The sequence below is a fragment of the Podarcis erhardii genome, assembly GCF_964252035.2.
Source record: "Podarcis erhardii genome assembly, chromosome: 17".
In the NCBI taxonomy this organism is placed as follows: domain Eukaryota; kingdom Metazoa; phylum Chordata; class Lepidosauria; order Squamata; family Lacertidae; genus Podarcis; species Podarcis erhardii.
The window spans coordinates 1,089,800-1,116,821 of NC_138515.1; the positions used below are offsets into that span (position 1 = coordinate 1,089,800).

General features: G+C 44.7%; 1 protein-coding gene across 4 annotated transcripts; it reads right to left on the reverse strand.

The window, feature by feature from the left end:
- Nucleotides 1-830: 830 nt before the first annotated feature.
- Nucleotides 831-26,968, reverse strand: LOC309332017 (ER membrane protein complex subunit 3-like). Of its 4 annotated transcripts, none has more exons than XM_081844666.1 (8): nt 26,672-26,964; nt 7,179-7,236; nt 6,093-6,186; nt 4,801-4,905; nt 3,049-3,130; nt 2,824-2,903; nt 2,276-2,361; nt 831-1,348 (listed from the first exon to the last, which is right to left on the reverse strand). In XM_081844666.1, exons 1-8 carry the CDS (start codon nt 26,827-26,829, stop codon nt 1,238-1,240), a joined length of 774 nt encoding a protein of 257 aa, XP_081700792.1. In that variant the 5' UTR covers nt 26,830-26,964; the 3' UTR covers nt 831-1,237. The 4 variants fall into 4 exon arrangements, with proteins under 4 accessions (XP_081700792.1, XP_081700793.1, XP_081700795.1 ...); XM_081844667.1 differs by lacking the exon at nt 26,672-26,964 and adding an exon at nt 26,326-26,653 and having other exon boundaries at nt 7,179-7,232; XM_081844669.1 differs by lacking the exon at nt 26,672-26,964 and adding an exon at nt 26,326-26,653.
- Nucleotides 26,969-27,022: the final 54 nt, after the last annotated feature.

Genomic DNA, 27,022 nt, shown 5'->3' on the forward strand with positions numbered 1-27,022 from the left:
GCCTCTTCAGGCACTGGCATCTCCAGCCTCAAGCTGCCACTGCATGTCCCATCATAGTTATACCCACGTGTGGGAGCAGAGAGAATTCATGGTGCCACTCGTGGGGACTTCTCTTGCAAATGTTCCTGGCCATTGTAGCAAGCCAGAAGAGAGCGGTAGACGTGCACTTCCTTCTGCTGCTTTTGCCCTCTGCTCTGCAGAGGGATGGGTAAGGAAAACCAATGTCTGGTAGCGAGATGCCACACCAGTGAATTCAAATCTGGTCAGCAGCAGCAGGGAGGTGCACGCTTCCCTGGTAGCCTTCAAGCTGTTCCATGCTCTTTGGTGCTGGATAGCTTAGAAGAAGACCTCTGGGGAGGAAGACAGTTGGCAAGCTTCAATGATACATTTACCCCTAAGTAGAGGAGGATCGTGTTCTCCAAACTATCGGTATCTGCCAGCCAGGACAGAGGCAACCACAACATGACTCTTCCAACTTCTGGACAGCAACCTCCAATGTGGTGGCCAGCTTGCGCTGTGGAGGCCATGATTCTCTTTCGGAAGGAGGAAAGAACTCGACTGGATGGGCAGAGTACACCCCGCATTGCAGGATGGGATTCAACTTGGGTGCTTGGAGAGGCTGGAGGTGGAGGCCTTTGACAGTGCTAAGTAGCCTGTTCAACTTGGCAGAAGCATTACTGGAGTTCTCAGTTAATACATTGTGTGCCCCCCTGCTCAAAACTGGTGCCTTATATTTCAAGTTACACTGGCCCTGAGCTTCCACTCAGTCCTCCCTTTGTCTGGCCTGCCCCTGGTGGCTGGAGACTGCAAATAAGGAGAGTAAAGCAGGGTTTGTTGCAGCTACCTTGCTTTTAATAGCCAAACTTGTACACACACTTGGGACTGGCATCCCATAAAGCTGTCTGCCACACTGGGCTTCTCTCTCTGCAAGCAGAACAAGAAAAGGAGCTTTTTGACATTAACTTGCTGGCTCCAGCTACACCTGCAAGACTTCAGGCACCCAGAGCCAATTCCACAGAGGCTATTTGCCCACTCCTCTGACTGAAGGGGGGTGGGTCATGATACAGACTTCAAGCTCTCTTCTGCAATCTTCCTGCCTCTAAGATGAAAAGCCGTTCCACACTGATTATGCAGGGAGGGTCAGCCTCTTCCACCTCCCAAGGAGGTGAAAGGGTCTCTTGCGCACACACATTTGTCCCATAGGACAGAAGTAGTCTGCAGCAGTCACAGGATGGGATCAATCGGGCCCAGGCAGCCCTGCCAGCTTGAGGTCCTGTGACATCAACTGCTCTTCCACATCCTGCAGAGCCCAGTGGTGAGAAACCAACTCCAAAGCTTCCCACTCGGCCTGGATGGAGAAAAAAAGTCTGTCAGCCTTGAGCAGCGTATCGCTGCAGAAACTCACACATACAAGCTCTGCATCAAGCTGCAATTGAAGGGTGGGATCCAGCAGCACCAAGACCATTGTTCCGTCAGTGTAAGGACTTCTGGTTGTGCAACGGAATGTTCTCCCATGTGCCACTTAAATCTGGTCCATATGGTTCCTCCAGCCCTCTGGGATACTTTTGGGGGGGAGGGGGAGAGAGAAGGAAGTCCCATTGCACAAACAGAAATTATTGTGCTGAACAGGATGTGTGTGGCTGTGTGTGCAAACACCAGTGCCATCAGAGATGTTTGCTAGGTGACAGCCCTGGCAAGCACAAAGCTCTAAGCTTCAAAATGAGCAGCGCTGACTGTTCCCGAGATGTTTGTATGGCCCTTAACTTCCAAAGGGTTCCCATGCTCACTCACAATAGTTTTACAATGATCCCATAGGAAAGGTCAGCACTGTCTCCTTGTTGGGGGTGGGGGGAGGATAGCTGAGAGGGTTCTCCTAAGACCACCCAAGGAGGCCATGGCAATGATTTAAGGTAGGAGGGGAAACTGGCTCACATCATCTCTGACCAACTGCCGTGCTGTCTGGGGCCCGATGGGAGTTGCAAGTTCAACCATATGTTGAGCCCCCCTCCTGTCATTTCTTTAAAAAGATATTGTCTAGCGCACATATTGGGCCACAGCACAAGCTCTTGGGATATGCGGGGCTGCCTACGCCCACAAGTCTCACTGTGGCACAGCAGAGACCCTGCACATGCACAGCAGCTGGAGTGGCACAGCTGTCGCCCTGCAGATAAGATGCCATCCAGCCAATTAGTCTTGCATTAAATGGACTGCATCTAATCTTATCAGCTACGTGGTCTCACCTAAGTGAAGCCATTGAAACAAACTAGGGCAGTACCTTGAAAGCCTTGTTGGGATCAGGTGGGGTGGGGACAGCTGGGCTGAGGAACTGGTCCTGCAGGAGCAGCTGGTTCTGCTCTGCAGCTGTGGAGAGAACATCAGGGAAGCTTGTGAGGGAGGCATGTAAACATTGCAAGTTGACAACAAGGCAAAAGATAACTGTCAGCTACTAACAGTCTGGCTGCCTTTGATTAGGTGTAAACTCTCAGCAGAAATGGGTTTTTTTTTACACTTGTTCCTCTGCATTGACCTATAGAGCAATAGTGGAGTTGCAAAGAGTAGTCCAAGTGCAGGAGTGAGGGGCTGTACAGAGCAAGTTCCAACATGTGACCGCTACAACCCTGAGAGGTTGGGCGTTGCCCCCCATGGTTTCAAACTGGTTCCCCAAAGTATCAGACCACTTCATGCAGCCGTCAAAGTAGTCTCTAGTTCATGAAAGCTCGTGCCGCAATAAGCACTCAAACATCCACCCTCCACGTTGCAATCTGAAGAGGTCCATCCCACGTAAGACACCAACCCCACCTTTAAGCCCAAGCTGCCTCTCACCAGTCTCCTCTCCCAGGATGAGGCTGTACACTCGGCGGAGGCCAAAAACGTTGAGGAAGTACCAGGAGGCCGAACTCACCCTGGGAAGTGAAAACATCTCTCAGTGACTCTCTCAGGGAGCCTTCCTGGCCCCCAGTCCCCCAGGGTGGGAAGCCAGGCCAGAGGCCATCCCCACCCCAAACCCATGGAAGGGCTGGCTGGGCCTGGGGGCAGGCAGGTGCTTACCAAGAGGGGTCCAAGGAAGGCAGGCTAATTCCACGCTGCAGCATGGGCTTGAACCGCAGGGTCAGGGGGAAGGGAACCTTGGCTGGGAGGGAAGGAGGGAGGGAGAGGTGTTAGAGCTGGACCCGCCTACCCCAAGCTCTAGGGCTGCTGCCCCGCCACCCTCCTCCTCAGTGATGTACAACTCCCAGCTGTCTTGTGCATAGTGCCACCCTCCGGATCAGCTCAGATCCCAAGCTAAAGCCCCCGCTTGCAAGCAAAGAAGCAACTTAAGGGGCCTACAATCCCTTCTTACCAAATCTTCTCATGCAGGTCACAGAATCCCAGTAAATTACTGGGCTGGGTGGGTGGCAGGGAGGGAAAGAAGTTGAGAGGGGTGATCACTTTCCTAAGAGTTTGGGGCAGAGGGCAGATTTGGATGGGGGCCTTCCTGATTCATAACTACACCTAATTTAGCTAGAGGCAACCTGCCCTCAGCCCAAGCTCTCTGGTCTGGAATAAAAGGACGACTAGGGGTGGTGGTCTGCTTTACAGGCAAGCTGAGCCAAAGGCTATGAAACACACTGGAAGAGTGCATCTTTGTGGCACAGGCAAACTCCGGCCCTCCAGATGTTTGGGACTACAGTTCCCATCATCCCTGACCACTGGTCCTGTTAGCTAGGGATGGTGGGAATTGTAGTTCCAAACATCTGGAGGGCCGGAGGTTGCCAATGCCTGCCTTAAATGATCTCTTTAAATATTGTTATTTTAAAATATTTCTATACTGCTCTTCCTAGCAAAACAAAAACAAAACAGCAGCAGATTTAGAAACAAAATACAGTGGTACCTAGGTTTACAAACTTAATCCATTCCGGAAGTCCGTTCTTAAACTGAAACTGTTCTTAAAACAAGGTGCACTTTCCCTAATGAGGCCTCCCTCCGCCGGTGCCCTTCCACCGTTCAGATTCCATTCTTACACCAAGGTAAAGTTCTCAAACCAAGACACTATTTCCGGTTTTGCGGAGTTTGTAAACCAAATCATTGTTAAACTGGACTGTTCTTAAACTGAGGTACCACTGTAATCAAATAGCACATACAGCAATACTAAAATTGTCCACCAGGGGGAGGGGCCCCCTGTTGCCCTGCAGGAGCTATTGGGCTCCCTGTTAGAATTCCTGCTCCAAGATTGCAGTCATGGGATTTTTGTCTATCACATGATGGTGTATGTTTTGACTGCACAGAGTGGGAAGTGACGGAGACAGGATGTTTGTGTTACTGTGTTCCGTGAAGTGGGACTATTGTCCTTTGTTCTTTTTCTCTTTGCTGTCTGATGCTAGAGAGAGAGGGAGCCATGTTGTAGTGCTCTGTGTGTGTTTATATGTAAATAAAGTAGATTAGCCAAAGTGCTGAGTTGCAAGCTGTGAAGACTCTGCAGATCCCTAAGTGTGCCAGTGTCTGTTGGCATCAGTCGCTGTGATGTTCGGGCTGAAGAAAGCTTTTGAAGCTCCCAAACGACTGACCAGGAGGGAGGGAACATGCCAGTTGGGCATGTGTCTCTGCCAGGGTCCTACTCGAGTGTAGGATGAGCTCCTGACACTCCCAACTCCCATCAATCCTAGCCAGCGTGGCCAGCTGTGAGGGATGATGGGAACTGTAGTCCAGCAACCAGCTAGAGGGCCACCGTTTCCCTTCATCCTCTGCTGCACAAGGAATGGGTCTCCACGAGGGCACCGCCCTGCAGCTTTCAGGCCTGTGTTAAATCCCTGCATCACTCACTGGCCACAAAGCCAGAGAAGGCCCAATTGATCCAGCCTCCAACTAGGATCATGGGCAGGACATGGACCAAGTTGGCCTTCATCATCTCCATAACCAGGCTGGGATCTGCAAGAGAGAGAGAGGGAGAGAGGTGTGTGTCAAACAGGGATTCCACAAGGACACATGGAAACCACAGAAGAAAGTGCCAGGAACAAAATTTGGTTTTATGTGAATATCAGCATCTTACAAAAACAAAAACAAAAGCAAGTTCTAGCTCCTTGGGGTTTGTGGGCGTGTGGGGACGTATGATAGCTGCAGAAATCTCAAACACAAGCAGGGGTCTACTCAAACAAAATGTCCAAAATAAGGGAAGGGTGCTTAAATAGCATAATTTATATACAGACCACAGAATCCAACTGCTCGTTTTCTTGCAGATTTTGCACCATGTTGGTCCAGAATAAACTTGAGCACAGAGCGCTCACAGCCCTGCCTTAAAAAACTGGTTTGTTTGTTGGTTTGATATCCCGAGGCAGCCAATGTCTGTTAAATTGAGCTGGTGACTCTGGAGGGCAAATCAGGTTCTGTCCAGAGGCACTAGTCCCAGGACACACAGAACCAGGCCCCCTCATGGTTGGCAGCTCATCTCCCCCCCTTATTCCGCTGCTGCCACCAAAGCCTCACCTGCCAATTGTAGGGTCCAGGGTGGTTTATAATGGAGAACAAAGTGCTTGGTTCCTGAGCCATTTAGGGCTTTTTATGCTAGTACTAACACCTTGAATTGGGTCCAGTGCAGGAGCATCTTCAGAACCAGTGCCACATGGTGCCCCCACTTACCAACCTAGCAGCCGCATTCTGCACTAGCTGCAGCCTCTGGGCCGCCTTCGAGGGCTGTTTCACACATAGGCTGTGATGGTAGTCCAGATGGGCAGTCAGCTGAGGTGAGGCTATCATGGCCCATGAGAGGCTGTAGCTGGCAGGTTGCCCAAAGCTGGGCTGAAGGCACATAGTCACAGAAGCCACCCGAGACTCCTGTGGCAAGTTGGAATCCCAGAGTATTCCCACAGTACAAAGCTGCTCCTTCAAGGGGAGTCCCACCACTCCAAGAAGAAGGCGGGACACAGAAGGAACCCACTCACAGGACCTCCACCTTATCAGCTTCAGCTTATTGGGCCCCATCAAGTCTATCACTGCTTCCAGGCAGCAGTCCCACGGTTGGACAGCAGCACTGATTGAGCAAGCGGGATGGGGGGGGGGGTGAGACAGCAGAACCCTTCCACTGCCCCTTGTACTCCCATGCCCGTTCCCATGGTTACCTGTCAGCAGGTTTCTGGGCTGCACTTTACGCTTCGTTTGGCGGAAGAAGCCACTTTCAGGGTTATTGAAGTGATGCTTACGCATGAGGAAGCCCTGGGGAAAGAGGAAGGGCCTCAGAAATCCAGATGAGCTGAAGGTGTTTTCAACAAGGAAGATTATCATTGCATTTGAGATGGTTGAAGGGCTTCATATGCATTATTTTTGACCGCCTTACATCTTCAACCAGGGAAAAGGAACCCGTGGCCTCCAATGCTGGACTAACTCCTCTCATCCCTGACTGCTAGGACCCAAGGGAGCTGGGAGGGCAGTGGCGGCAGCATCTACAGGTTCCCCAATAGGACCTTAGGATGGCCTCATGTCACATACTAAATTCATGGAAGAGGAAAGATTTGAACCAGGGCATCCAGTTTCTTATGTTAATGCTATCCATATGTGCTCGGAAGTTAAATAAATAAGTTAAATCTTCAGTGGGGCTTCCTTCCAGGTAAAAGCACACAGGTGCGAAGTCTTGGTCACCTGCCTTTTTGAGGGTGCCATTCCCGGCTTTGGAGCAGGATGGATGAAGGCAGGAGACGTTCAAAGGCCTGCCCTTCAATATATTTACATTGCGAAGATGTATTTAAAAAACCCCATTTGTTATAGTTATGGTCTCAAGCAGTGATACAGGCATTCTTGAGAAATAGCCACATGGCAGGGATGCTCCCAACCCCTCCCCAAAGAAGCTCCCTTGTGCTCTTCCCCTCCTTTTCAAGAATGACAAGACAGAATTACAAAGGAAATTCAGAGAGGGGGATAAAGTTTCACTTCTGCTATTCAAACCCTCATATCAGTTCTTTTTAGGCCAGCAGCCTAAGTAAAACAAAAACCCCTCTGACTTGCATCAATCAAGTGGTTCCAGTATTAATCCAGAACCACTGTGGAGAATAGATCACATTTGGGCCACAAGCCAAAGGAGGTTGTGTGTGGACCATGAAATTTCCTAGCTTTATGTCTGTACCCTAGCTGAGGCCTGTCCCTCGAGGCCTCTCACTGTGCAAGGAGGCAAGTGGCTTTTCAGAAGCGGCTGCACCCCCACTCTCCCTTACCTGATGAGTTAGGAAGCGTCCATTTTCTCTCAGGAGGCGACTACGAGCCAGAATCTGCCTGACAGACAAAGAACACTCAACTTAGCTGTAGGCCCAACAGAATTTGCAAACAAAAGTAATGGGATCAGATCATTAAACCAAATGCGGCAGTAAAAGACTGGCCCGCTCACATCTACTCATGCACTCCACATGACTACATACAAACAGCTGCTTGCAGCAATATGTTCAGGGGTGCGAACAAAGCAGTTGTGCAATTCTGGAATTCCACACTTAAGAACACAGTATGATTTGGACACATTTCACAGGACCTGTCATCTATGCATCTGATTTCAATATTGTGAACCACTTTGAGAAATTGTATTCATTTATTGCATTCCTATCCCACCTGTTCTCCAAGGAGCTCCATGGTTCCGTTCCCCTCATTTAATCCCTACAACAACCCTGTGAGGTAGGTCAGGCTGAGAGGCAGGGACTGGCCCAAGGTCACCCAGGGAGCTTCATGGCTGAGCGAGGATTTGAGGCCTGGTCTCCCAGGTTCTAGTCCGACACTCGAACCACTGCATCACACCAGCTCTCCTTATGGTTAAAGTTAAATACTGCAAGGAAGGACTTCCGGAGGCGGCGCCATCGGCAATGGCGGACTCCTTCAGAGTAAGAAGGGGAAGCTCCGCAGAAATCGGGTCTGCTCGCTACAGCGAAGCGGGGACCCTTTCAAAAACCGCAGGCGGGTGAAGCCTGCGACCGTGGGACTCGGCGGGCACCTTTGCGCTCCCCCCATTTTGTGAAAGGGCTCGGAAAAAAGCCCCGGAACAGGACGGGGTGTGTGACGCGGTGCTGAGAGGCAATCGCTACTTCTGCGGAGTGAAGCTGCACAGCTGATGCTGGAGAGCGCTTACCTTTCTTCCTTTGAAAATTCGGCTTTAAACTACAACCCATGAGTAAGAACTTGATAAAAACGGGGAGATCAAAGGATGTGTTTCCTTTGTTCAACACAAGAACTTGAATTTGGCTCTGAAGCTGGAAGACGCAAAAGGGAAGTCCGTCTTCCGATTTTGTAGATAAGATCAAAGCAAAGACTTTGGAAGCTAAGATCCGTGAAAAGCGGAGATACAAGGGCTTAATTCCAACATCTGCTGAAAGAACCCCCCTTAAAGGTGGGGGGGGGGGAGAAGAAATTTGTCATTTAAAGGAAAAAAGGGAGGAATTTAAGACCACTGCTCAATCCCTGCTAGCGGACTGCCAGAAACAGTAAGGAAAGCCCTGCACCGTTTATTGCTACATTACATGGTTACTCTGCTTTTGAACTGAAAACTTGGAGAGACTCTCTCTGTAACTGTTGCCTTTGACTGAAAGATACTATTGCATATAGAAGCAATCCATTTTAAAGTGAACATTGTTGCCAAGCTCCCCTAGAGGAGGACTGTGTTATAACTGGGGTTTTTCCACTGCAGCTGGCTAAGAAACTTTTCTCATAAAAAAAATCTGACTGTGAGAGTGACCTTGAGGGAGATAAAGTAATGGATCAACTTCAACCTCAGGATAAACCTCCAAGAGTAAAAACTAGACAGCAGCAGCGAAGACAATCAATTGTAGCCCCTCCAGTTACAGAAAAGGAAGAAACTGGGCAATCTGGGGCAAAAGGTGGGGGCTCTGATGAGACACTTAATGCATCATTAGACAAAATTTTTGGAGCTTTGGAAAAATTGTCAGCTAAGATTGATTTAAATACCACAACTATCAGCTCAAATACACAGGCCATTGACAGGTTGCTGCAGGAATCTAAATTGACAAGAAGGATTGCAGAGGAAGCTAAAGAAAAGGCACAGGAAGTAGAGGGAAAGATTCAGCCAATTAATAGACAACTAGAAGAGCACAAGACGCAATGGTCCTTATTTGAACTTAGAGATAAACAGGCCAACCTAAGAATTAGAGCGGTCCCAGAATTGGAAGAAGATAACTTGAGTGAATTTTTGACACAGGAATTTGAAGAATTCTGGGGCCTGGACCAAGACAAGGATTTTAAGATAGTGACGGCCTTTAGATTTGGCAAAGGCGGTAAAGGAAAAAAGAACAAAGTAAGAGATTGTTTGATTACACTTAGATCTAAGGAAGAGAGAGACAAAATTCTGAGTTTGCACTACAAGAAATCACTGGAGATAGAGGACTCCAGGATTGAGATTTATAGAGATATTCCGAAACACCTTTTGGACCTTAGGGCCAAATACGCAGATTTGGTGTACTTGCTAAGAAGAAACAGTATCATTTTCAGGTGGGAGTTCCCCCAGGGTTTGTCTTTTACTTACAAAGGGCAAAAGGTGAGAATCCAATCAGAGGAGGATAAAGAGAGATTTCTGAAAGACCACGAGGAACATTTACGAAAAGAGTCAGAGGAAGGAGAACCGAAGATACCAAAGCCTGGGCCTTTGGACACAGCAAAGTTACCACCGGGTTTGGATAACTTAGAGAAAGTGAGACCACCAACAGACCAAGAACAGTTACTGGGCGCAGTTGGAGGAACAGAATAATTATACAATGTCTCTGCAGGTACTAAGTTGGAACATTAGAGGGCTGAACTCCCCTGATAAGAGGAAGAAAATTTTTCATTTGTTAAAAAAGGAGAAATTGGACTTGATTTGTTTGCAAGAAACCCACGTGATCAGAACACATAGAAAAGTTTTAATTAACAAAAGATTAGGTCAAGAATTTATTTCATCTGACAAAGTTAAAAAGAGAGGAGTCGTGATTTATGCAAAAGAAAGTCTGTTACCTAAATTTGTTTTTAAAGATGACCAAGGAAGATTTGTGGCAATTGAGATACAATTTCAAGGAGAGAAGTTTTTGATTGTAGGGATTTATGCACCAAATGAGGGGAAGTCAGAATTTTTTAAGAAACTGCATGAGACACTGTTGGACTTTATGGATTACAACATCATTATGCTCGGAGATATGAATGGAGTGGTTTCGACAAATATGGATAAATCAGAAAGACAAGTGATAACTAAAGATGGAAGACTACCGAAAACTTTTTTCGAATTGACAGACAATATGGACTTGATTGACACTTGGAGAACTAAGAACCCTCTAGGTAGAGAGGGAACTTTCTTTTCTGAAGCCCAAAAGACATGGACAAGAATTGACCAAATCTGGATTACTAGAGGACTGGCACCCAAGATTCGAAGGGTGGAAATCTGCCCAAAAACTTGCTCCGACCACAACCCTGTGAAAATGGAAATGAAAGTAACATCGGCTGGCTCCTTTAGATGGAGGATGAATGACACCTTATTTAGAGATCAGGAAATTATTAAGAAGGCCCAAAAAATTATGAGAGACTATTTTGAGATAAATTTGAAGACTTCTGTGGAAAAAAGAGTAATTTGGGACGCTAGCAAAGCCGTAATGAGAGGATTCTTGATCCAGCAAAATGCAATAAAAAAGAGAACTCAAGAGGAGAAAAAAGAAAAGATTCTGGGGAAAATAAGAGAAGGAGAGAGGAAAAATAGATCCAAACCGAAGTCACAAGAGATCTTAAGAGAAATCAAGTTACATCAAGTACAATATATGAAAATGATAAACCAAGAGATAGAATGGAAAATTAAACAGATGAGACAAAAGACCTTTGATTCAGCGAACAAATGCGGGAAGCTGCTAGCGTGGCAGTTGAAGAAGAGACAAAAATTAAACACTGTTACTAATCTTGAAGTTGATGGAAAGAGCATACAGAATGCACAGGAGATAAGAGATTATTTTCAGAGATATTTTAAACAACTTTATACACAAGGGCCTCAGAATGAGACTGAAATTGACCAATTTTTGAAAGTCAATGGACTGCAAAAAAATCTCTCAAGAAAATAAATTGCTTTTGAATTACAAAATAACAGAACAAGAGGTTGAAGGTGCCATTCAGAACATGCAACTGGGCAAGTCACCAGGACCTGATGGACTAACCTCCAAATATTATAGAACTTTGAAAGACTATTTAATTCAACCACTAAGGGAGGTTTGTAATGAAATTATGGAGGGGATAAAAGCGCCAGAGTCGTGGCAAGAAGCATATATCACACTTATACCAAAAAATGAGACTGAGAAGACACAACTTAAGAACTACTGTCCCATATCCCTTTTAAATGTGGATTACAAAATTTTTGCAGATATTTTGGCCAAGAGATTGAAAAAAGTATTAGCTGAAATGATACATAAAGATCAGGCTGGCTTTCTCCCTGGTAGACACCTATCTGACAACATGAGGAATATAATTAATATTCTAGAAAAGTTACAAGTGAATATCAATACAGAAGCAGTTTTGATATTTGTAGATGCGGAGAAAGCCTTCGACAACATCTCTTGGAGTTTTATGAAGAAAAATCTTCAGGGGATGGGGGTAGGACAAAACTTTGAAAATGGTATAGGTGCGATTTATTCTGAGCAAAAGGCTAAACTGATAGTTAATAATCTGGTGACAGAGGAGTTTAGGATTGAGAAAGGGACACGACAAGGCTGCCCAATTTCCCCATTACTTTTTATCTCAGTCCTGGAAGTTTTGCTTAACATGATAAGAAGGGACCGCTTGATACAGGGTATTCAGGTCGGAGTTAAACATTACAAACTTAAAGCCTTTGCAGATGACCTCGGTTTGACATTACAGGAGCCAATAGCTAGTACTAAGAGAGCATTAGAACTAATCCAGGACTTTGGTCAAGTGGCAGGATTTAAGTTAAACAAGACAAAAACTAAGGTTTTGGAAAAAAAATCTGAACTCGATCGAAAGAGAAAGGTTTCAGAAGGAGACAGATTTAACATTGGTAAAGAAGGTAAAATACCTGGGGGTGAATATTACTTCTAAGAATGTTAATTTATTTAAAGACAATTATGAAAAATGCTGGTCAGAAGTGAAAAAAGATTTGGAAATTTGGACAAACTTGAAGCTTTCCTTGCTAGGCCGAATTGCTGTTATTAAGATGAATGTACTGCCGAGAATGCTGTTTTTGTTTCAATCGTTGCAAATTATTGACAAGATGGATTGTTTAAAGAGGTGGCAAAGATATCTCCAGATTTGTCTGGCAGGGCAAAAAGCCCAGAATAAAATTTAAGATACTTACGGATACTAAAGATAGAGGGGGATTTGCCCTGTCAGACTTGAGACTTTATTATGAATCAGCAGCTTTTTGCTGGTTGAAGGAATGGCTACTTCTTGAAAACACAGACATCTTAGATCTTGAAGGTTATGATAATGCATTTGGATGGCATGCATATTTGTGGTATGGCAAGGTTAAAGTACATAAGGCTTTCAAAAACCATATTGTCAGGAAAGCATTGTTCAACGTATGGTCGAGATATAAAGATTTTTTGGAAAGTAAAACCCCAAGGTGGCTCTCACCTATGGAAGCGAAAGCTTTGAAAAAACTTAATATGGAGACTAAATGGCCAAAGTATTGGGAAATTTTGGAAGAGGAAAGTGATAAATTGAAATTGCAGAGTTATGAGAAGCTCAAAGACAAGGTGCGAGACTGGCTACATTATTTTCAAATAAGAGAGGTTTACAACCAAGATAAAAAAGTGGGTTTCCAGGTGGAAAAATCAAAGTTAGAGACAGAATTGTTAGAACCCAATGCTAAGATATTGTCAAGAATGTATAATTTGCTGTTGAAATGGAATACTGAGGAAGAAACCCTGAACAAAAGGGCAAAACACACATATACAAAAATAATAATTTTTTAAAATTGTCCAAACTTAGACCAACTACCATAAGTTTGTTCTGGTATAAGCAAAAGTCACCAGACCCTTATATATAGTGGGAGGTAAATGTGTATGGTAAACCTGTTGACGACTGTTAACGACTGCAATTAGTCCTACAGGAAAAAGCAAGGAATAGTATGCAGATGACCAAAAATAGCTTTAGCATGTGCAATGAGACAAGAATCCAATATCTCTATTCAGACCAGGGCTCCCCATAGTTTTCAGTTTGGTTTCAAGTCTATTTCTGAAATTCTTTTGGAATAAGACAGCTGCTTTGAGATCTCATATTGAATGTCCTACTGGTTTCTCTGTCTTGTGATTCCTGATGTCAGATTTATGTCCATTTATCCTTTGGCGTAGGGTTTGGCCTGTCTGTCCAATATAGAGAGCTGAAGGGCACTGCTGGCATTTGATGGCATACACAATGTTAGAAGATGAGCAATTAAATAGGGCTGAGATGGTATGTTTGATGTTCTTGGGGCCAGTAATGGTGTTGTCCGAGTGTATGTGGCAGCAAAGTTGGCATCTGGGTTTACTGCAGTCTCTGGTACCAGTGTCCATGTTAAGTCTGGTTGTTGTATTATTGTGGGTGAGGAGTTGTTTAAGATTGGGTGGCTGTCTGTAGGCGATGAAAGGTCTTCCTCCCAGAGCTTGAGAAAGTGAACTGTCGTTGTTTAGGAGAGGTTGTAAATATCTGATGATGTGCTGAACTGTTTTAACTTGGGAGCTGTATGTGATGACTAGAGGTGTTCTGTTATTTTTTTGGTCTGTCTTGCAGCAAGTTCTCTCTGGGTATCAGTCTGGCTTTGTTGATCTGTTGTTTAACTTCATGGGACAGATATTTTAGTTCCAAAAAGGTTTGCTGTAGATCTCTTAGGTAAGAATCCCTGTCTGTAGAGTTGGAACAGATGCGGCTGTAATGTGTTGCTGTTGTTGTTCAGTCGTTTAGTTGTGTCCAACTCTTCGTGACCCGATGGACCAGAGCACGCCAGGCACTCCTGTCTTCCACTGCCTTCCTTCTCCCTCCTACAGCTGTAATGTAGAGCCTGGCTATATATATTTTTATACTGTTTCATTTCAAGTGGAGTCGCTGGTTCCCACGCCTCAGGATATGCGAGGAGGAAGGAAAAACACATATTGGGGAGATTACAGGTAAGTCATAGAATCATAGAGTTGGAAGAGACCACAGGGGGTTGGACTCGATGGCCCTTCTGGTCTCTTCCAACTCTATGATTCTATGATTCTATGATTCTATGACAAGGGCCATGGAGTCCAACCCCCTGCCAAGCAGGAAACACCATCAGAGCACTCCTGACATATGGTTGTCAAGCCTCTGCTTAAAGACCTCCAAAGAAGGAGACTCCACCACACTCCTTGGCAGCAAATTCCACTGTCAAACAGCTCTTACTGTCAGGAAGTTCTTCCTAATGTTTAGGTGGAATCTTTTTTCTTGTAATGGAACCATTGCTCCGTGTCCGCTTCTCTGGAGCAGCAGAAAACAACCTTTCTCCCTCCTCTATGTGACATCCTTTTATATATTTGAACATGGCTATCATATCACCCCTTAACCTCCTCTTCTCCAGGCTAAACATGCCCAGCTCCCTTAGCCGTTCCTCATAAGGCATCGTTTCCAGGCCTTTGACCATTTTGGTTGCCCTCCTCTGGACACGTTCCAGTTTGTCAGTGTCCTTCTTGAACTGTGGTGCCCAGAACTGGACACAGTACTCCAGGTGAGGTCTGACCAGAGCAGAATACAGTGGCACTATTACTTCCCTTGATCTAGATGCTATACTCCTATTGATGCAGCCCAGAATTGCATTGGCTTTTTTAGCTGCCGCGTCACACTGTTGGCTCATGTCAAGTTTGTGGTCAACCAAGACTCCTAGATCCTTTTCACATGTACTGCTCTCAAGCCAGGTGTCACCCATCATGTATTTGTGCCTCTCATTTTTTTTTGCCCAAGTGCAATACTTTACATTTCTCCCTGTTAAAATTCATCTTGTTTTGGCCCAGTTCTCTAATCTGTCAAGGTCGTTTTGAAGTGTGATCCTGTCCTCTGGGGTGTTAGCCATCCCTCCCAGTTTGGTGTCATCTGCAAATTTGATCAGGATGCCCTTGAGTCCATCATCCAAGTCGTTGATAAAGATGTTGAATAAGACCGGGCCCAAGACAGAACCCTGTGGCACCCCACTAGTCACTCTTCTCCAGGATGAAGAGGAACCATTGATGAGCACCCTTTGGGTTCGGTCAGTCAGCCAGTTACAAATCCACTGAGTGGTAGCATAGTCAAGACCACATTTTACCAGCTTCTTTACAAGAATATCATGGGGCACCTTGTCAAATGCCTTGCTGAAATCAAGGTAGGCTACATCCAATGCGTTCCCTTCATCTACCAGGCTTGTAATTCTGTCAAAAAACAAGATCAGGTTCGTCTGACATGACTTATTTTTCAGAAATCCATGCTGACTATTGGTGATCACAGCATTCCTTTCTAGGTGCTCACAGACTGTGTGCTTAATGATCTGCTCCAGAATCTTCCCTGGTATTGATGTCAGACTGACTGGGCGGTAATTATTTGGGTCCTCTCTTTTTCCCTTTTTGAAAATAGGGACAACATTTGCCCTCCTCCAGTCTGCCGGGACTTCACCTGTTCTCCAGGAATTCTCAAAGATGACTGCCAGTGGTTCTGAGATCACATCTGCCAGTTCTTTTAATACTCTTGGATGCAGTTCATCTGGCCCTGGAGACTTGAATACATCTAAACTAGCCAAGTATTCTTGTACTATCTCCTTAGTTATTATGGGCTGTGTTTCCTCTGCTGAATCATTTGCACCAAATTCTTCAGGTCGGGCATTGTTTTCTTTATCGGAGAAGACTGAGGCAAAGAAGGCATTGAGGAGTTCAGCCCTTTCTGTGTCCCCTGTTTGCATTTCACCATCTTTTCCTCTGAGTGACCCCACTGTTTCTTTCTTCTTCCTTTTGCTACGAACATACCCATAAAAGCCTTTTTTGTTGCTTTTAACCTCTCTAGCAAGCCTGAGTTCATTCTGTGCTTTAGCTTTTCTGACTTTGTGTCTACACGTACTGGCTATTTGTTTGAATTCCTCTTTGGTAGTTTCCCCCCTTTTCCATTTTTTGTACACATCCTTTTTTAATCTTAACTCAGTTAAAAGTTCTTTAGATAGCCACCCTGGCTTCTTTAGGCACCTTCCATGTTTCCGTCTCATTGGTATTGCCTGAAGTTGTGCTTTTACTATCTCCCTCTTAACAAACTCCCAGCCATCATGAACTCCCTTTCCTTTTAGTATTACTGCCCATGGGATCTCACCCAGCACTTCCCTAAGTTTTATGAAGTCGGCTTTCTTAAAGTCAAGAAATTGAGTCCTAGTATGCTTGGCTGCTCCTTTCCGCTGTATAGTAAACTTCAGAAGAGCATGATCACTCGCACCTAATGATCCTTCCACTTCTACCCCACTAACCAGGTCATCAACATTGGTTAGGACCAGATCTAAAATGGCTGTTCCTTTTGTTGCTTCTCCCACTTTCTGGACAATGAAGTTGTCTGCAAGGCCAGTGAGGAATCTGTTTGACCTTATGCTCTTGGCTGAGTTTGACATCCAACAAATATCCGGGTAATTGAAGTCCCCCATTACTACTATCTCCCTTCCTTTTGCATGCTTGGCCATCTGTTCCAGGAAGGCATCATCTATGTCCTCCGTTTGGCTTGGGGATCTATAGTAAACTCCCATAATGAGGTCACTTGTTATTCTTCTCTCCCTTAATTTTGACCCAAATGCTCTCACTTTGGCTTTGAGGTTCTAAATCTTGGATCTCTTCACAGGTATACACATCCCTGACATATAACGCCACTCCTTCTCCTTTCTTGTCTGGTCTGTTTCTCTGAAATAGATTGTATCCCTCCATTATTACATTCCAATCGTGGGACTTATCCTATGCCTATTATGTCATATCTAGTTTGCTGTACCAAGAGCTCAAGCTCATCTTGTTTATTTCCCATGCTTTGCGCATTAGTGTACAGACATTAAAGTCCATTAATCATTCCCCCGTGTCTCTTATTTAAGGATTTTTTCCTCCCACCACTAGGTCTGTGTGCTGTTTGCTCCATTTGGTCTATGACATTTGGATGATCATCTTCATCAATTGATAGACTCCTACCTTCAGGAGCACTGTCTCCCTCCCCCACATTAGTCAGTTTAAAGCCCTCCTGATGAGGTTTCTGAGATTTTTGGCAAAAACATTCTTTTTTTTTTTAAAATAATTTTTTTATTGATTTTCATAAAACAAAAAACACACAAATAAACAAACAGTACATGACTTCCCCATGCCTCCCCTTCACTGCACCCCTGTTTCAAAAATTTTTTTTAGCAATTCTTCATTCCTTTTCAAAATTTGATTTCCCTCCAAATTTTCTTAACTTAAATATTTACAGCTATAGTTCTCTGTTTCTTAACCCTTAACATTTTATCAGTCCGAAACTTTACAACAGTTCTTAAGATATAATTTAAATTTTTTCCAGTCCTCTTCCACTGTCTCCCTCCTCTGATCACGGATTCTGCCGGTCATCTCTGCCAGTCCCATAAATTCAGTCACCTTCGTCTGCCATTCTTCCAGAGTAGGTAATTCTTGCATCTTCCAATACTTTGCCAGGAGAATTCTTGCTGCTGTAGTTGCGTACATAAAAAAGGTCTTATCTTTCTTTGGTACCAGTTGGCCGACCATGCCCAAGAGAAAAGCCTCCGGTTTCTTTGCAAATGTCCATTTAAGGACTTTCTTAATTTCGTTATAGATCATTTCCCAGTAGGCTTTAACCTTTGGGCAGGTCCACCAAAGATGATAAAAAGTTCCTTCGCAATTGTTACATTTCCAGCATTTATTACTGGGCAAATGATATATCTTTGCAAGCTTGACTGGAGTCATGTACCATCTATAGATCATTTTCATTATGTTTTCTTTCAAGGCACTACATGCCGTAAATTTAAGGCCTGTGGTCCATAACTGTTCCCAGTCAGCAAACATAATATCATGACCAATATCTTGTGCCCATTTAATCATAGCTGATTTAACTGTTTCATCCTGTGTATTCCATTTCAGCAACAAGTTATACATTTTAGACAAGTTCTTAGTATTGGTCTCTAGCAATTCTGTTTCCAATTTTGACCTCTCTTTCTGAAAACCTAGTTTCTTGTCCTGCTTAAAAGTCTCATTTATCTGATAATAATGTAACCAATCTCGAACTTTGGATTTTAATTTCTCAAAGCTCTGTAATTTAACTTCTTCACCGTCATATTCTATAATTTCACTGTATTTTGGCCAATTCGAGTCCATGTTAAGTTTTTTTACCGCTCTAGCTTCCATTGGTGACAACCATCTGGGTGTTTTATTTTCCAACAAATCCTTATATCGATTCCAAACATTATATAAAGCTTTCCTGACAATATGATTTTTAAAGCCTTTGTAGATCTTAACCTTGTCATACCATAAGTATGCATGCCAGCCAAAATTGTTATCATACCCTTCCAAGTCTAAAATATCTGTGTCTTCAAGAAGTAGCCATTGCTTCAACCAGCAAAAAGCTGCTGCTTCATAATAGAGTCTTAAGTCCGGCAGCGCAAAACCCCCCCTATCTTTTGCATCAGTTAAAATCTTAAATTTTATTCTGGGTTTTTTGCCCTGCCAGACAAATTTGGATATATCTTTCTGCCACTTCTTGAAACAATCCATCTTGTCTATAATTTGCAATGTCTGAAACAAAAACAACAATCTCGGCAATACATTCATCTTAATAACAGCAATTCGGCCTAACAAGGATAATCTCAGTCTAGACCATATGTCAAAATCTTTCTTCACTTCCAACCAACATTTCTCATAATTGTCTTTAAACAAATTCATATTTTTAGATGTTAGATTCACCCCTAGATATTTCACCTTTTTTGTTATCTCCAAGCCAGTTTCTCTTTGAAAACTATCTTTTTCCCCCATCGTTAGATTTTTTTCCAGTACCTTTGTCTTTTGTTTGTTTAATTTAAAACCAGCCACCTGACCAAATATTTCAATTAATTCTAAAACTCTTTTTGTGCTGACTTCTGGTTGTTGTAAAGTCAAAACTAGGTCATCTGCAAATGCTCTTAACTTATATTGTTTAGCTCCGAGGTGTATTCCTTCAACCAGCTGGTCCCTTCTAATCATATTCAACAACACCTCCAGGACCGATATAAACAATAGAGGGGATATTGGGCAACCCTGTCGTGTCCCTTTTTCTATTGGAATTTCATCCATGACTACACCATTCACAATTAATTTAGCTTTTTGCTCTGAATATATTGCACCTATACCGTTTTCAAAGTTTTGGCCTACCCCCATCCCATGGAGATTCCTCTTCATAAAACTCCAAGAGATATTGTCAAAGGCTTTCTCCGCGTCTACGAAAATTAAGACTGCTTTTCTATTTATATCAGTCTCCAGTAGTTCCAAAATATCTATAATATTCCTTACATTATCTGACATATGTTTCCCTGGGAGAAAGCCTGTTTGATCTTTATGAATCTCCTCTAACAACACTTTTTTAAATCTTTTTGCTAAAATGTCTGCAAAAATTTTATAATCCACATTTAAGAGTGATATAGGGCGGTAGTTCTTGACTTGATGTTTCTCAGTTTCTGTCTTCGGTATAAGTGAGATGAATGCTTCTTTCCACGATTCGGGAGCCTTTTTCCCCTCCAAAATTTGGTTACACACTTCTTTCAATGGTTGTATTAACCATTCCTTCATTGCTTTGTAATATCTCGCCGTCAGTCCATCTGGTCCTGGTGATTTTCCTAATTGCATATTCTGGATGGCACCCTCAATTTCCTGATTCGTAATTTTTTCATTTAAACTCCTCTTATTTTTTTCCGAGATCTTTGATAGTCCATATTTTTTAATAAATTCTTCTATCTCTTGTTCATCTTTCGGCCCTTGTGCATATAATTTCTTAAAGAAACTTTGAAAACAATTACTAATTTCATTTGGTTTATTTATAAATTTTCCCTCTACTTCAAGGGACGTCACAGTGTTCAGCTTTTGTCTCTTTTTCAATTGCCATGACAGCAATTTCCCACATTTGTCAGCTGATTCAAAAGTTTTTTGCCTCATTTGTTTTATTTTCCATTCTATTTCTTGATTCATCAGTTCCATGTATTGGGTCTGGTAGTATTTTATTTCTCTTAAAATCTCCTGAGATTTTGGTTTTGACCTCAGTTTCTTCTCTCCTTCTTTCATCTGATTCCAAATTTTTTCTTTCTTCTCATTCTGTTGTTTCCTTTTTATCGAATTTTGTTGAATTAGAAAACCACGCATGACAGCCTTACTTGCGTCCCATATTATTCTTCTTTCCAGGTCTGTTCCTAAATTTATTTCAAAGTAATCTTTCAGAGTCTTTTGGGCCTTTTTTACAATTGCTTCATCTCTAAAAAGGGTGTCATTCATTCTCCATCTAAAAGTTCCAGCTGTTGTCAATTTCATTTCCATCTTTACTGCATTATGATCAGAGCAAGTTTTTGGGCAGATTTCTGTATTTTTAACCCTTGGTGCCAGATTACTAGAAATCCATATTTGGTCAATCCTGGTCCATGTCATTTTTGCTTCAGAGAAGAAGGTCCCCTCTCTTTCCAGAGGGTTCCTTGTTCTCCAAATGTCAATCAAGTCCATTGTGTCAGTCAGTTCAAAAAAAGTCTTTGGAAGTCTCCCATCCTTAGAGATTACTTGTCTTTGAGCTTTATCCATGTTTGTGGAGACAACTCCATTCATATCGCCCATCATTATAATTTTATAGTCCATAAAATCGGTTAATGTCTCATGCAGCTTCTTGAAAAACTCAGCCTTCCCCTCATTAGGTGCATAAATACCTACAATCAAAATTTTTTCTCCTTGCATTTGAATTTCCACTGCCAGAAATCTTCCTTGTTCATCCTTAAAAATCATTTTTGGTTCCCATTTTTCCTTAACATAGATCACCACTCCTCTTTTCTTAACTTTATCTGAGGAAATAAATTCCAGTCCTAATCTTTTATTTGTCAAAAGTTTTCTATGTATTCTGGCAATATGAGTTTCTTGCAAGCATATTATGTCTAATTGCTCTTTCTTTAATATATGAAACACTTGAGTCCTTTTTCGGGGATGGTTAAGACCATTGCAGTTCCAACTCAGAAGTTGCAGAGACATATTTGTTACTGGGTGTCTTTTCCACCAACCGCTCCAAGTTCTTGTTCCTGATCAGTCGGTGCTGGAGTCAGTCCAAATGATAGATTTGCAATATCCGGTATTTCCCTCTCACTCACGGTTCCTTTCTGAAAGTCCTCAAAATTTCTCTCCAGAAAATGTTCCTTATCTTGGATTGTTTTTATTTTAATTTTCTTCCCTTTAAAGTTAAAGGACAACCCTTGTGGGAACTCCCATCTGAATGGAGTGTTGTTTTGTTTCAGCAAATCCACTAAGTCTTTAAATTGAGTCCTCACCTCCAAAAAATATTTAGGGATATCTTTGTAAATCTGTATTTGAGAATTCTTAATAATCAGTGCCTTCTGGAAATGTAGGTTCAGTATTTTATCTCTTTCTTCCTTGGATCTTAAAGTGATTAAACAATCCCTTGGTTTCTTGCCTTGCTTCCTGCCAATCCGGAAGGTTGTAGTTATTACAAATTCATCTTCTTCTCCTTCTAATTCATCAGTCCAAAATTCTTGAAATTTGTCTGTGAGAAATTCCCCAAGGTTGCCCTCTTCCTCCTCTGGTACCAGTCTCAATTTCAGATTCTTGCCTTTCCTCTCCAGTTCCATAAGAGCTAAGGTTGCATCATGTTCATGTACCTTCTTTACAATAGGTACAAATTTTCCCTTGACTTCCTCGGCAGTAATTTTAGCAGTCTCAGCTATTTTCCTTGTTTCCGTACTTTCTTGTATTAAACGATTTATAGACTCTGTGTTAGACGATATTGTCGTTGTGTTCAGGTCCAATCTTGTTGTTAATTCTGTCAATTTCTTAGAATTCTCTGTGGATTGCTTAGTGAGTAGTTCTAAAGATTGATTTATTTTGAGCAGTGCCTGTGTCATAGAATCCATTGATGCTGTTGTTACTTTTTCTTGTCCAGCTGCTCCTCCTGATATAGAGCTTCTTTTCTGAGCCTGCTTTTGAGCTTGCTTTGTTTTACTTCTTGTTGATATTTCATCCAGTGGCGTGCTCATAACTCAAGGTCGTTCCCACAGGAAAGTTACAAGTGGAAAATCCCAGTTCTTGCCTCAGTATTGCAGTCTCTCTTTTAATCCTCTAGAGGGGGAAATTGTATCCAAGCAGGAATAACAAAGAAACAGGGAAGCAAGTAGCCATACAATGTCCCAAAGGAAATAAAATCCAACCCAAAGTCCTACTTTGTTGCCATTTAAAAATCTGGGTCTGCCAAGTAAAGTCCCGTTATTATGTTTTAAATATAGTCTTACTTTGTATCCGTAGTCCTCTCTTTTTGACAGTTCGTTTCTAGGCGCTCACCGCTCAGGCAGCCTGATCAAAGGTATCGGCAGCGGAGAGTTTCCCGTTCACAGCTTACTTCTTCTAGCGGGTTAAATTGAGCCAATTTTTCCTTCCCCCCTACTCCCGCTCCGTGGGGGGAAGGTCTTTTCAATGTCGGGGTTTAGCAAAGTTCAAATAAAACGTTCCCTTTAAATACAGCTAGCTCTTTTCATTGCTGCGTTAATCGTGCAGTTCCGGGAGGCTGACTTCCTTAATTTTGCCTTTCCCGTTTTCAGCCGAATCTTCTTAAAAATAGTCCTTTTCAAATATTTTGTAATTCCTACTCACAGGTTTTGTTGCCAATCGGTAATTTTCAGGAAGGAATCGGCGCTCTCCGTCAATGGCGACGCGGCTTCGCTCCACAAGCTGGGTTACGATCCTCAGCACCGCACTCACACCCGATGCCGCTCCGGAGCCTTTAAAAAGGCTCCTTCGTAATACCGGGGGGTGCAAAGGTGCCCACCGAATCTCCTTGTTCACAGGCTTCAGCGCCTGTGATTTTAGGGGTCCCCCGCTCGCCGTAGCGGGTCAGACCCGAACTTGTGGAGCAGTCCTGCCTCGGAGCTCAAGGCAAAGACCGCCATTAAGACGCTGGCGCCGACCGTTGTGCGGTGCAGCCCATTGCTTGCCAGAAGTCCATCTTCAAGAAACTGCAGTCCGTGATCTAAGAATCCAAACCGTTCCTGTTTACACCATTTGCGAAGCCAGCTGTTCACTTCCACTATTTTTCCCTCTCTCCCTGGGCCACGTCGTTCAACTGGGAGGACAGATGAGATGACAATTTGTGCATTTAATTGCTTCAATTTCCTGCCCAGAGCCTCGTAGTCTCTTTTGATCTTCTGGAGGCTATTGCTTGCAGTGTCATTGGTTCCCACATGAACCAAGAGGAAGGGGTATTTGTCAGTGGGTTTTATGATTCCTTGCAGTCGTTCAGTTACATCTTGGATCTTAGCCCCGGGGAGACAGCACACTTCCCGAGACATCTTGTCAGGCCCACAGATCACTGCTTCTGTTCCCCTCAGTAGGGAATCCCCTATCACCACTACACGCCTCCTCTTAGGTTTGGTTGGGGTTCTTCCGTGAGCTGTCCGTTCCAAGGTTGCCTGCACATTCCCTGAGGACTGACTTTGCTGCTCGTCTTCATATACTTGATCGACTGTAATGAGGGAGAGATCCTCAAATGGAGTCTGCTCTTCGTCTTCCATGCTAGGGGAGAGGACCTCAAAGCGATTGTGTATTTCTAAACAATCAGAGCGAACCCTGGGCCTCCTACTTCTTTGAGCCATGTTTCTCCATATATCTGGCTCCTGTGTTGGTGAACTAGCCTCCTTCTCAGGGGAGTCCCCTGTCTCCTCCTTGGTGGAGACGGTGTGCTCTGTTGCTTCCAAGAAGAGCTCCAGCTCTCTAATTCTTTGGAGCGTAGCTACACGTTCCTCCAGTTGCTGGACTTTGTCTTTTAAGAGGGCAATCAACATGCAATTGCTGCAGGTAAAGCTGCCTGCAACCTTTGGCAAGATGGCAAACATTGCACAGGAACCGCAGGCGACTGCAGCTGTTCCCTCCCCCTCCATCTTGAGAACGTGTCGTTGGGGGTGGCTACAGCGGTCCTCCATCATAAAAAGCGTGAAGACAGGACAAATAACTCCCCCCCAAAAAAACCTAGGTCTCCCCCAACAAACGTTTGAGACCAGCTCCCCTAAATCTAAAAGATGGATCAAACTGCCGCTGCCCTGCAAGCTCTGATAAGCTCCTCCCACAGCTAATCACCTGCCTCAACAGAAACCCTGCCCCCTCTGACCTTTGCACAGGGAGAGCAGCTAATCAGCCACAAAGAAACACACACACAAGAAAACCCTTTTTGTTCCTTCTTCAGCTGCTGCCCTGCAAGTGTTTGTTAGACAAAAGCAGCTTGCTAGAATGTTGACGTTTTCGTGATAGTACAAAAGCATGAGCACATATGTAGATGGCTGAGTGTTTGAGAGTCCCATACTGCCCACCCTGGTGCTAAGGATCACTCTTTTGTTTATGATTGCAGGGACGGTGATGCTGGGGGTAATGCTTGGTGGGCAAAAGGATTCTGACGTTATCGATAAAGATCGGGGGTTCCCAGATCCTGCCGTTAACAATTGACAGCTATTGTACAAGGGGAAAGGAAGGATTTGTGAATGAGCTATTGACATTTCTGAATGGTGTATCTGCTTTTTATGAATGACCCATTCAATAAAGAGTGTTTTAGTTTATGGATTCATGTAGTTCTTTGTAGACCCAGGAGGTGGTGCTGAGGACCTGTCAAAGTCGTCGAGGCGGTTAGACAGAGCGTGTTCATTTGACAATCCTAGGTACCAACATTATTATTTTACTTAAGTTACGTTTTATCATTCAAGGATTAGGTCCAGTTGCAGACGACTCTGGGGTTGCGGCGCTCATCTCACTTTACTAGCCGAGGGAGCTGGCGTTTGTCTGCAGACAGTTTTTCCAGGTCATGTGGCCAGCATGACTAAGCCGCTTCTGGCAAACCAGAGCAGTGCATGGAAACGCAGTTTACCTATTTATCTACTTGCACTTGACGTGCTTTTGAACTGCTAGGTGGGCAGGAGCAGGGACCGAGCAACGGGAGCTCACCCCATCGCAGGGATTTGAACTGACGACCTGCCGATCGGCAAGCCCTAGGCTCTGTGGTTTAGACCACAGCGCCACCCACATCCCTTAAGGATATAGTAGTAGTAGCATATAGTTACATGGAGTGGAGACATGCACAAATGAGAGATATAGTATTAATTTCCCTTTCCCTGTTCCATTCTACATCATCTGCTTCTCCTTGGGGGTTAGTGGCCAGCAGGTATTTGCAGCAGTCCTGGAACACCTCCACAACAAAGCCTGTCTAGCGGCCTCTTTCCTCTTCGTCAGAAAACCTAAGGCCCATGGGCCACAAGGGGGTCATTTAACTGGCCCACAAGCCGCCCCGAACCAAGCCACCTGCTTGGCGAGTCCCCGTGCTGCGCTAAATCGGCGCAGCGCGGTGCAAAGACTTACGTCCACGGTGCCAGAAATCACGTCACGCAGATGCTGGAAATTGCGGGTGCACGCACTCACACGTGCACGCAATTCGGCCCGCAGAGGTATCTCCGATGAAGTGAACCGGACCAGACTAGGTAAACTTTGCCAACCCCTGGGTTAAAGCATCCCTGCTCCAGAATGCTTTTGGAGGGAGGCAGGGTTTCAATATTTTAAGCAGCTGTGCTTTTTCATTATTTGGCACCTTGTTCTCACAACCTTCTGGAAGCCTGCGAGCTGGACATGAACACACAGTACTCTGTCCACCTGTGATCGGGGTGGAGGAAGCGGTGGGGCGGTGGGGGCGAACTGTCCTGGGTGTCTTCGCTGAGGGAGGGGACATTTGGCAGTTGTTGGTGGGCAGTGTGCCCAATGTCCACCATTGGTGGCTCACTCCGCCCCAGGCTGCAAGGCGCGTGTGCAACTCCATGCACCTGAGTGGCTATCCCGTGCCCAGGAGGGCACCCGCCACACCACGCCCCCCCCTTGGGAGTGTGCCTGCCCTTGTGGCTACGATACATGGACAGCCCAGCAGCACAACGGGTCAGGGTGTCTGGGTGTTAACTGGAAGGGGCGGTTGTGGGCAGGATTCCTGCACTGCAGGGGGCTGGACTAGATGACCCTTGATGTCCCTTCCAGCTCTACAATTCTATGATTCTATTATTGGAGGAAGATGGCATATGGAAGGTTGTCATTTATTATGGTGGTTTGTCCTTTTTTATTCCAAGTGTGCATATTTTTCTGGATTGTCAGCAAGGTGCTGTTACACTTGATTGTAGCAGAAACACTATTTTAAACTTACCAATACATAAAGAAAGCAAACATGCAGGCTGCAAAGTGTCACAGGACTCTTGGTCATGTGTAGCTTAAGGTTACCAGACGTCCCGATCCCGGGCACAGTCCCCGGACTTACAAATCAGTCCATCTATTTAGTTGAAAAGTGTCCAGATTCGTTGAAAGAAATCTGGTGACCTTAGTGTAGCTCAGACTTCTGTGAAACTTAAAAGCGAAGACGTGCGCGCGCGCCCAGAAACCCCCATCCCGGGAAACAGGAAGACGTCCCTTTCGCGTCCTCTTCCCTGACTCCACCTTCAGGGGCCTGGCATGTGGGCGTGGCCTCCCGCAGCCCCGCCCCCACATCCGCTCACGTGTCCTGCCGTTGCTCGAGCCAGCCCAGCGCGCGCTCGCCGCGCAGCAGGCCCGCTATGCGCAGGCGCAGAACCCCTATGGCGAGCGCGATCCAAGCCACGGGCAGCAGAACCCAGAAGCGGATGGAGCCGTCCAGACGCAGCTCCGGAGCCGCCATGGCGCCTGAGAGAAGAGGCTCCTGGGGCCGGAAACGCACAAATAGGGCGCCGGAAGTGGCGCCATTGACTCAACGCCGACTTCCGGTCGCCTTTCTCTCGCGCCCGCCACGGTTTCCAGCTTTGTGGCGAGATGGAGATGTGTCTCTATGTAGACGCTCCGGAGAAAGCGGGTCGGAGGTTGACCCTGCGGAA